Source organism: Silene latifolia, chromosome 2, assembly GCF_048544455.1.
Source record: "Silene latifolia isolate original U9 population chromosome 2, ASM4854445v1, whole genome shotgun sequence".
Lineage (NCBI taxonomy): Eukaryota > Viridiplantae > Streptophyta > Magnoliopsida > Caryophyllales > Caryophyllaceae > Silene > Silene latifolia.
The window spans coordinates 18,134,207-18,146,300 of record NC_133527.1 but is presented as its reverse complement, the minus strand read 5'-3'; the positions used below and the strand labels follow the sequence as shown (position 1 = coordinate 18,146,300).

General features: G+C 36.0%; 1 protein-coding gene across 2 annotated transcripts; it reads left to right on the top strand.

Annotated features, from left to right (window-relative positions):
- The first annotated feature begins 5,869 nt into the window (after positions 1-5,869).
- On the top strand, positions 5,870-10,373 carry LOC141642368 (putative F-box protein At2g36090). 2 transcript variants are annotated; one of them, XM_074451149.1, is made up of 3 exons: positions 5,870-6,174; positions 6,316-6,405; positions 9,146-10,373. In XM_074451149.1, exon 3 carries the CDS (start codon positions 9,174-9,176, stop codon positions 10,284-10,286), a length of 1,113 nt encoding a protein of 370 aa, XP_074307250.1. In that variant the 5' UTR covers positions 5,870-6,174; positions 6,316-6,405; positions 9,146-9,173; the 3' UTR covers positions 10,287-10,373. The 2 variants fall into 2 exon arrangements, with proteins under 2 accessions (XP_074307250.1, XP_074307251.1); XM_074451150.1 differs by having other exon boundaries at positions 5,984-6,174; positions 6,316-6,642; positions 6,850-10,373.
- The last annotated feature ends 1,721 nt before the right edge of the window (positions 10,374-12,094 follow it).

Sequence of the window (12,094 nt, the reverse complement as noted above, 5' to 3'; positions counted from 1 at the left end):
GTCACATTTAGAGAGATTAGGCAGCGATACTCGAAACGCGGCTATGATCCAAATTGAGATTTAATAATGCAGGTCCTATGTCCACATAATATAATGTCGCCAAATATACATCGATTAGCAACTATGAAGAGTGGCAATTTTGATTTGCCTAATTAATTAATTAATCATGTTATAAATGGAAGATGACATATGACACCTTCATGTATGTTAGGCAGACTGGCAGAGGATAACGATGATACTAATACAGTGTTTCGACGTCTGGTTTTTGTATAATATAAGGTCAATAATGCGTTTAAATTATTAATCTGGCTGCCTAATTAGACGTGATATGTTTCCAACCACTAGCATTATATAACCAAATTAATTATCAACAAGACTACATAATATGAACTCTAGTGCTAATTAATCGACTTCAAGTCTTCAACATGATCAAACCACGGTTGTTTTGTAGCTCGTGTCTCATTATTGCTTATTTTTGGGTAAAGGAAATAAAAGCGATTTTGATTTCCACGTAATTTGAACTCAGGTCATGTACAGTCTAGACCTGGCAAAACGGGTCAACGGGTCGGGTTCGGGTCGGGTCAATTCGGGTCGGGTCAATTCGGGTCGGGCCAATTCGGGTCTCTCGTTGAGTTTGGGTTAATTCGGGTCGGGACGGGTCTTTTCGGGTTTCGGGTCTATTTCGGGTTTGTTGTCGGGTCTGTTTCGGGTCAAGCGGGTCGGGTTGTTTTGGGTCGGATCATTTTCGGGTCAATGAATAATAGAGAAATAATCATTTCAAGTCTTTTCGGTTCAATTAGAGTTATATTTTGTCGGGTCATTTTCGGGTTTAGTGGTTTCGGATCGGGTCATTTTCGGGTCGGGCCAGTACGGGTCAAGAAAGCTCGGGTCATGTTCGGGTCGGGTCGGGTCAATTCGGGTTTTCGGGTCACATTCGGGTGATGTAGTTCGGGTCACTTCGGGTCTCGGGCCAGTTTTTTCGGGTCGGGTTGCTTTTGCCAGGTCTAATGTACACGGCCTCTCATAACTTTACCATTGAACTAGTATAAATGCCAATTTATATTCTTGATGACTAGGCCTCGCAAACAGGTCAACTCACGTACGGGTTATTCGGGCTTGCAATAATTCAAACCGGGTCGGATTGGGTCGAGTTATTTTCTGATAGTTGTTTTTAAGTTATTTGGGATAACAATCAGTTTATAATAATAAACATTCATATTAGGTTGAATAGAGTCGGCTCAATTCAGTTTACCGGGTCAGATTCGGATATGGGTGAGATTATTTGATCGGGTCAGTTTTATCAGGTCTATTGATGACAACATACTATTCCCTCTATTCTATTTCAATCCGTTTCACAATGGCGATTTAATCAAGATAAAACTTTTGCACCAGTGTAAGACAACACTTTTGAACTCCTACTTCATTTTAAAAGTCGTTTTAGTCTTTAGAATGACATAGCAGGAATTAGGCAAAATCATTGAAGATGTTAAAATATTAGTTAAGCATAATTACTTACCCTTTGAAAATTGAAAGCAAAACAGTAAATTTTATAATAAATCTTATTTCAACATAAAGATGGACTGCGGTTTGTAAAATAGTGTGCGGGAATTTTAGAGGAAGAAGTTTATGGAAAAACGATAAATAAATGAAAAAACATTGTTTATGAGATAAAACATAAATTCTTATGATTATTTAAAACGGGAGTATTCGTCTTAAATTTAATACGGCTCACAAGTCACATAGCATAAGTAAGTTGCATGGACTTTCTCGTCGATCAGTGACTTTGCAAACAAGCTAAGCTATGAAGTTTGAAATAATTAAGAGGAGGAATTGAATTAACGTGCCCAATTGACCATATGCAATAGCTAGCAACTTTGATTTTGAACAAGAGCTTGTTAATAAAGGCTATTTATTATTGAAAACTATACTTGCTAGGAAGGCCAATTACGTAACGCATCCTCTTGGAGCCCAGCTTACAACACAATTTGTACTACTTGTTATATTTTTAAATAAATCTTGATCAAATATTACTTATTATTTGTATTTTTTAAAATATATAGAAAAGTAGAATATACCTCTTATCACAGTTTTAATATATAAAAACAGTCCACCTTACTTGTGAGCTGCGACGGTCTCTTCAAAAACATATCTCAAAGCCCCTCCTCACTTGCCCCTTTATGAAAGGTCTCTCCAAAATGACGAATTTATCCGTCACAAATAAGAATTTGTAATAAAAATAAGGATTTCTTATTGCCATTATGGAAATAATACTATAGTCCATAACTACGTAAGAATATACAATAAGGCCCTGTTCTTTTGGACTGAAACTTATCTGATCTGAACTGAACTGAACTTATAGGATCTGAACTGAACTTAACTTAACTTATAGGATCTGAATTGAACTTATTGGATCTCGAATCAATCAACTTATAGGATCTCGAAATCGAATCGAACTTATAGGATATGAATCGAATCGAATCAAACTTATTGGATCTCGAATCAATCAACTTATAAGATCTGAAGTGAACTTATATTAAGTGATTTTAAGTCCAAAAGAACAGGGCCTAAGTCTCACTATAGACGGATATATCTGCCTAAAGTGAAAGACGAGTCAAATATGCTTAAAGTGGTGACATTAATTTTTGGGTTCCACCATGCAACTTGTTGCTTGTCTTATGCTAAGGTGGGTGAATATTTGGTAACTATAGACGGATATCTCCCCTCTATAATGAGAATTTGTGAAGAATATATGACTGTGCGCTACCTAGAAATTGGGACCAAAACACATCAGTTATCCTTATTTGTGACGAAAACGTAATCCTGACCTCTTAAAAGCTACTTTTCTTTTTATCACTATTATCTAAAACGGTTATGAGACGTTATAGTTAACTATAACGCGGACAATTTGTGAAAATTCATTATAATTCCCTGTGCAATAATAGAAATTTAAATTTAGAGATCTCATAATATAGTCTAAATTTATATTAGCAAATCCTTATTTAAGATGGACTTATCTAACAATTTGTCTTGAATAATAAAATGAGTCAAATAGATGGATGAGGCACAAAATGTTTAGAAAATGATGAATTCTTATCCTACATATTTATGTGGAATAATATTTGATAGGTTTTATATGAATATGACTAGTTATTTAAGGGAGATTTATGGGGGTATTTGCTAAACCGCTGATTGCTGACATTTAGCATGTTTGACTGGTCAATATGTTGTTTCGGATGTTTGGTAAATAACATATTGAAATAGTAGATTGAGATACAATCTACCGTCTTACAATATGCTGCTCCCCAGCATATTCATTTTAGTAGGTTGTAAACCTGAAATGCAAATTACGTACCAAACACTTTTACTCAATCTATTACTTGAAATATATTAATCATACATGTCAATATAATATCATTTATTATCTGCTTAATTAATCTACATTGCTAGCAATAATAATCTGTTGAATATTAAAAAGGCGAAAGTGATTTAGATTTGAACGTCCCAAATTTCTTAAATTTCGACTTCACAATATAGTATACGGTGTACCCCTCATGGTCTCGTCTCATCTCGATTGCACTAGCTTATTACACTAGTCAGCATCCATATTGTCATGCATGATGCATTTGGTCATTTCTATCCTTTTATCACTTGTAGGCTTCTAGTATCTTGATGGGAGGTGACTCCAGAGAGTGAATTTTCAATTTTATTTTCGCGCTATTTTTAGGAAAATTGATAAATATAATTTTAAGGGCTATATTTAAGGAGTTATAAGAGAAAATAAATTTTTAATATATGTATCAACTGCATTGAGTAATGTGTAATTTAATTTTTACTTCCTAAGTTAATACTATATATAAAAGGTGTTAAATGATTAAATACAACCCTAACATTATCCAATTTTTTTATGGGAAGATGCTACCCATACACAATGTGTATGGTTTTTTTTCATACACAGCCACTCACGTCGCGACACTTGGCAAACTTAAGTTAACCTACATTAGTTAATCTAGGGTTAGGTTAGTAATTTATCATTTGTGGTTAACTTGTTAACTATATGTAGCTAGTTTATTTATGGAATGTTTATTGTTTTATGCTAATTTTTTTTGGGACTTGCTAAATCCCGCCTATTAATTTACTAAATCCCGCGCATTTGGCCCCTGGTATTTCATAATTGACCTTCGTGTTAAAAGATAGTTAAAAAAGAGTTCGTACCCCTCTCTTTTCTCAAAACCTAACCAATTCGTTAATAGTACGACAATAATGGATCGTGATTCGCGCATATCATATGTAATTTTTCCGTTTTACCGTTAACTTTTTTAATACTGCATTTTAATCGATTTAACTTATGTTTTTTTAATTTAAAAAGGATTATTTTTAAAATTAGGTTTTCGATTGACATCGATTAAAATTAAAGTCGGGTTGTTGAAGGGGTGGTTGTAGGGCCATCGAACAGGCCAGAGTAGGGTGGTCGGAAGGCCCATTATTGGTGGTCGAAAGGCGCATTATGGGTGGTTGTTACGGCATGCGCATGGAGGGGCTTACGATTGTACTCGATATATAACATAATTGTACTCGTACACACTGAATTCTCACAAACTGAACCAAATATGAAAAAATTGATACATGGACCAAATCATGGCCATCGGTGACCAGTGATTAGAAATTGTACTACATCAAAAGAAAAAAAAAAAGAAAAAACAAAAAGAGCGAACTCCGACCACCTGTTAACCAGTCACACCACCACCGTTGTATAACAACCCGACTGCCCACGTCGTAACACAACCCAATAAGATGGAATGTGTACCTTTGGTCCATTATTTATCCTCACTTAAGCCCAAAGACAAAATGCCTTATTACTAGAGGTGGGTTAAATCCTTTATAAACATATCACAAGCCTCTTATTAATCTCATAACCTCGTGGGGTGTTACACGTAGACCACCCTCCTATCCCTCACCCCCCCCCCCCCCTCTACGCGCAACCGCCCCTTCCCCTTCCTACTATCGACAACCGCCGGCGTACCCTTGACCACAAGTCACCACAACAGGTGTTACACGCCTCCCACTTTCCCCACCCCACCACCTGAACCCTCGTCACCGGAGATACATCACCATCCCCTTGTCGCCGACGACACCCCTCCCTCCTTCACCGTCCCTCCCCTTCGTGCGACCTCCCCTCCCTCTCCTTCGTCCCTTTGTGCGACCTCCCCTAACCCACGACCCCCTTCCCGTCGCGACCCCTAGATGGCCCTCCTCCTAAACCGCCCTCCACTCGCATTGCTATCCCACCACCACCATCAAACAATCCATAAACAATAGTTTGTGTTTACACAAACCCTAAATAAAAAAAGGTCCAAAAAGATGAAAGGAGCGAATTAATTTGATTCATAGTTACTTAATTAACGAATTAATAACTTATTTTACAATCAAATTATCATTTCTAATTGAAAAAATTTGGGAGGCTACATGGTTAGCAACTAAGAGTAATTGAATTTTTACCAGTTATTAAAATGAGTAAAAAACATATTGCGAAAATAAACTACTCCCTCCATACCATATAAATAGTAACGTGGTAAAAAATGGGATTTTTAAGAAAAGAGGGTAAAAGAAGGGGTAAAGAGGGAAGAAAATAGGTGGAGTATGTAATTGTGGGTTTAATTGTGAGTTGGTAGGTGAGGTATGAAGTGACATTTTATGTAAATATCAAATGAGTATAAGGATAATTTAGTAATGTTGTGGGCTAAATAAGAAATGTTACCATTAGTGTGCTATGGTCGTATTAGGTAACTGTTACAATTTATCTGATACGGAAGGAGTATTGAAAGTCTTGGAAAATAATTATAGCTAATAATACATGGTATACAACCTTTGACCAAAGAGTTAAGTGCCAAAGTTTTTTTCTTTATTCTTCTTTCATAGAATACGACATGATGTTTACCAACTAAAACCCCTTAATATAAAAAGCCATCAACACAACACAATTGCTATTTGAAACATAAGAGTTGCATACATACATGTCCACACATATCTCGTGATTCCTGCGCATGTATAGGCATTCAATTTTATCCATTTATTTATTTCCATCATTTCCTTTTCATTTCTAACCTTTGTTTTTACTATTCTTCCCCTACAATTCACCCAAATCAACCCTATTATATCGCAGTTGCATACATTTTGGTGAGTTTCCTTTAAGCTTTTTTTTTTTTTTGTTTAATTTTATCATATTGATCATTTTATGCTGTTTGTTCTGTATTCCTGTATGTTCCCTACAAAAAAATCCCTTTGGAGTAATTAATTGATTATATTTTCTTATTTAAGGGTAATTCGGGATTTCGGGTACATTCTTCTCACTTGTAAGCAGTGGCGGAGCCAAAAATTTACTTTGGGGCGTAATACTGATGGAATAAGGTATACTTCTTTCGTCCTGGTCATTTGTTTGTTTATTCTATTCCATTTTTGGGTGTCTCGTTCATGCTTCTAATGTGTAATTTGATCTTCCACATCCATACTTGTTCATTGTTATCTAATCACGACAACCACAAATGATCCCCTCCTCAGTCCTCTCTCCTTTGTTTTGTTTTTGTGCCAAAAGCAAAGGTAAACAAATGACCGTGGCAGAGTTTATAATAACCTTTTAATTAACAAGTACTCCCTCTGTCCCGGTCATTTGTTGTCCTTTTTCATATTGGAGTGTCTCAGTCATTTGTTGTCCTTTCTATCTTAAGAATGAATTTAATGAGTAATTTGGTAATTCACACTCAATTTATTCCACTTGTCATTTAGTTGGTCCCTCCCATTTCCTTAGTCTTTGTGCCAAAACCAAAGGACAACAAATAATCGGGACGGAGGAAGTAGCAAATAAGTGGTTGGTTTGGTTTTACGCGTGAGATCCGTCTTACACGAGACTCACTAATGGTTTAATGACTTTACCTGTTTTGGTTAGTAAATTATTACTTGGGACATATGCTATGGTTGAAGTGAGGACTTAGTAGGAAATGATGTAGCTGTTTAAGCATCCTAATTATTGTTATAATTAGTCGGTGGAAGCATCAAAATTTGAATTTGCTTGAATGAGTGTAGATTTAATACTATAATAAGAGGGTTGATGGTGAAATCGAGTTTTCCTCCTGTTGAGAAAAATTACTTTTTTGTTAGAGACGGAAGTAAAATCGTAAATCGCATATTTTGAGTCATAAATTCATATATAAGTCACATATTAAAAATGTACTTTATTTTTTCTATCGCTTTTGTTAGGGGTGGTTGTGGGGATGGTCGGTTGGATCATGGATGTATGTTCAACGTGGACGAATGAATATTTAAGACAGGAAAGATATTGATGGTAGTGTCAACTTGTAGATCCACATGGTCTTCGTCTCAAGTTGAGTCATAGACTATTAGGAGTAGTTTCCTAAAATTGATAATATCTATAATGTTGTTTTTGCCTTTCTATCCTTATGAAAGCATTTGACAACTAACAATTCTTCCGTTGCTGGATTTTGATCCAACTCGGTTGTATTGATTGAGAGTGTCATCAATAACTCATGACGACTTCTAGTCTGAAATGTTTTATTTTGTTAAGTTGATCCTCTGAATATCAAGCTTCCACATTTCAAGTTGTATTCTTTTTCTCGTGTTAGCAAATCATTGATCATGTTACCTTTATTTTATGAAAGGGACACTCTATTATAATTGAGTAGCGGACGTGACATATTTTTTATCGAATTAGGCAAATGGCCAGTGGTGGACCATGTAAACTTTTCATTTTTTTTTTTGTGTGTGAGGGGGTGGGGAGGTTGAGCCTGTCATCGTGGTTATAATTTTGCCTTGCGGATCAACAATCTACACTAACTTAAATGCTTGATATGCCTAAAGCGGTGATAAATTGACAGTTTCTATTATATAGTTATGTCGGATGGGTTGAGGCATCAAGCGGACAATCTAAAGTCTACCTCTGGTTATATGCTGCATTCTTGCTCAATAAAAACTATATTTCGAATTGATGCATTTACCTCTACTCTGTGTGCCTCTGGTTGCAGACTGAAATCAAAAAATAAATTAATAAGGCGAAGTACACATCAAATGATGCCTTTTCATTTGAGCTCATATCTTTGAACAAAAGGAGTTTTCAAAAGTTAATAGTTTCCCTACGAAATGGGATATTGTTGAATCTTGGTATCAATTTCCTTGATTGTAGTTTGGTAATTTGATGTAGCAACTCCATTTCCAATTATTTCAATTATTTGAGTAAGATACTGTAAGAATGGCAAGGTCTATAGTCTTTCCATATTTAGCATGCAACAGGTTCAATTGCGTCAAAAACTACCCTGCATGGCTGCATCAGTATATATTTTCTCGTTTGGATCGGGCTACCAAAACTAGATTTCAAGTTACGCTTCTCTTTTTTTTTTTTTTGAACAGCTACCACTCTACCAGCCTGCCACTAGTAGAGTTTTATTGTGAAGCAACAACGGTCATTTGATACAGTTGTCAACTAGGGTCATTAGGAAACAGTCTGTTTGTAACTTTGTTTTACCAGCACAATGGTAAGGGTGTGTACATTTGACCCTCCCTTACGCCGCAATTTGCGGGAGCCCTTAAGGCTTTGGGGTAATGATGTTGACATGTTGGGGTTGTTGTAGCCCTAATTATCTCAATTCCCAAATCATTCATCATTTTGGTTGGTGTATCAAAATTCAAAACAGATGCCGAGTATCAAGCAATATCTGTCTTAGTGGAGAAATGAACCACCGACTTCTTTTTCTTTTGATAAGATATATTATTAGTTAACACAAATTAAACGCTCACTAGTTCAATTTTATTTTCTTTGGTTATGGTTTATGACGGAATATAGCGAAGTGACTTGCTTAATTGTCTGATTTTTTTTTTGAAGTTATGAAGTAGATGTTATCCATTTGATTTTCAGTGCTATTTCGATTGTAAGTCCTTCCAAAATAGCCTTGCTATTGGTCTTAATATTGGGTTAAGACTGAGTACATCTAACCCCTTACCCGCCTTTGTGGGAGTCGTTGAGGCACCAGGGTTATTTTTTTTGTTAATATATTGGTGTTGATTTAATGCATCTCTATATTTTACGGCCAGACATTGTTATGTGTGATAGATGTCTCATTTTATGCTTCTTGCATTTCAGTACTCTTTGATGACAAGAGGATATTAAAATGTCGGTTCAAGCTGAAGCTATATGTCCACTAAGCAATGATTTATTCTACGACATATTGAGGCGTCTTGATGGGGCTTCTTTGGCCACTGCAGCTTGTTCGTGTGCATCATTCTCCTCCATTTCAAAAGAGGAGAAAATATGGGAAAATGTTTGTCATTCCATGTGGCCTTCAACCAATCACGATGACGTCAAAATTTTGATTAACTCAATGGGTGGCTTCAGAAAGTTTTATGCTGATTGTTACCCTCTTATTGTTAATAAACATCTAGCTAATCTTCCATGGGATTCGTTTGAGGAACACCCTGAAGAATGGCCGGGAGTCGACTACTATGAAGAATTTGAAGAATACAAAAGCATTACCCCATCTGATTTTGTTTCTCTAGTTGACATAAGGTACAAAAACCGGCCTTTTTTCTCAAAAGTTCTTTGGGGTATTTCTGAGGCCGATATTCTGAGTCGTTGGTTCTACAATTCCCCATTTTGTGTCGACCTCCTCGGAAATTCTAATAACGAGGATAAAATGGGAAAATTCACCCTTTCAGTTTCAGACGGTTTGCCTCGGATCGAATCTGTAGACGTAGAAAGGAAGGAAGGAAAACTCTGGAAGGAGCTCCGGGATGGTATAACACTTAGTTGGATCATTGTAAACCGAAAGGTTAATCAAGCTGCGAATGTCTCGAGCTGGGTCCCACTCGGGGTTCAACGACACTGGCCGACTAACAAAGATTTCTTGGTTCGGTTTGGATCTGTTCTTCCGGCAGAAGATACTCTACCTTGTCCAGCAGTAGAATGCATCCTTCTGGCAAAATTCAGAATGTTCAACGATGCTGCCACGGGTTGTGTAAGCATCAAGCTGAAGCAAGTCAGTATGCAACTGGAAGACATGGAAGGTTCTCACGTTAACGGAAGAAACAGTTTGATGGTGCTTAAGAAGGCGTTAAGTTGTAAACGGAGTAGGAATTACAGTGAAGCACTCGAGTGCTGTAACTTATATAACAAAGTTAGGAGTGAATTAAAAGAGGAGAAAATGAGGAACGAAAGCCGGACTGATAGATTATGCATTGTAAGTGGGATTGCTGCAGTTGCTACTTTCTGGTTTTGTTTCCTGTAAAATCTTCCTGTATAGTTGGAATACAATTATCTGCAAATATTGTATCTTTAATTAATACGTACTACAATTACAATATTATACATTTATACCATATAGGTTTACAACTTTACATTATCAATCAGCCATAGCCTCGTTATTCTTTGGTTCTGAATTTTGAATGATTAAAAGTAAAACATCCATCGCATTATTGTTAAGTTGTATACTTAGTATATATTGGCTGTAGGTTCGAGCTTGTGTGGATTCGTATAAAAAGTTCGTAATGAACAACAATTGCAAAATCAGGAACAAGATTGTTTCACGGACTAAATCTTTTGAAATAAATTTTATTTCAGAATTTGCCTGTTTCTCCGTACAACTTTTTCATTAGATGTACATCAATTCCTGTAGGATAAGATGTATCACTGTCAGCAATTTTCACACGCATTGCTTTGTTCATTTGAGAAATGTCATTGTATGATGCGAAGTTGAGCCTATAGCTTTATAAAAAGCCTTTATTAATGCCCCGCCTTAAGGGCCTCAAGGAAAACTAGTTACTAGTTAGGCATGTTCTTTTGGAATGGAACTTATACGATCTGAACTGAACTGAACTTATAAGATCTGAACTGAACTAAACTGAACTTATATGATCTGAACTTAACTGAACTTATATGGTCTGAACTTAACTGAACTTATAGGATCTGAACTGAACTTATAAGATCTGAACTGAACTTATAGGATCTGAACTGAACTTAAATTAAGTGACGTATAGGATCTGAACTGAACTTATAGGATCTGAACTTAACTTATAGGATCTGAACTGAACTGAACTTATATGATCTGAACTGAACTTATAGGATCTGATCTGAACTGAACTTAACTTATGGGATCTGAAGTGAACTTAAATTAAGTGATTTTAAGTCCAAAAGAACAGGGCCTTACTCCCTCCATTCAACTTCAAACTATCACTTTCTTTTTTCACGTTTGTCAACGCGTCTTTTACGCGCTAAATATCGTTAACTACGTATTTGCAAAAAATATAAAAGTTAGATATTTTTAATGTACTCGTAACGATGATAAAACAAGATCCCACTTGAATATATTTTTATTTATGTATTGGAATAAAATTAAAATTAAATGTTTAACTATGAATAGTGGGCAAAATAGATAATGATAGTATAGAGTTAAATGGAGTGAGTATATATTTTATTATTAAGACGGATACCTCCGTTACATAACGTGCAAATGCTCAACATTGATCTATGATTCTTGAATAACCTATGTGTACGTCACTCTTGTCATCAATATATCTGTGACTCTGTGAGTAGTATTGTATGGGCCAATTATGCATATGTCAATATGATGGATATCACTCATAACAGGCTACTATCAGCCACGATCTACATGTACGTATTGGCCCATATATGTTCGTTTTAGCTGGCTTCACACCAATTTAGGGACCCAACTTGAAAATGCGTTTTCCGTAACTTCTAAGAAAAAATATAAAAGAGTCTTATACTTCCTCCATTCAACTCAACTTTACAAGTATTTCTTTTTGCACAAAATTTTATTGATGACGGGTGATATCCGTCACAAACTTGTGAGGGATACCGTTTTCTCTCACAAAATGCACATTGAGAGGTGAGTGTGAAGCACATGAGGGGTGTCCCACCTTATCCCCTCTCTCTTTTTGTGAGAGGTCACAAGCTTGTGACGGGATTAGCCTGTCACAAGCAAGACTAGTTGTTCTTTTTGGTCTATTCAACTCCACTTTACATGTTTCCTTTTCAGGCCAAGAAAATGACCATTTTATCATTATTCACACTCCATAT

Coding starts and splice junctions, on each gene's coding strand:
- LOC141642368 (XM_074451149.1), top strand. CDS start 9,174: ATGTCGGTTCAAGCTGAAGCTATATGTCCACTAAGCAATGATTTATTC.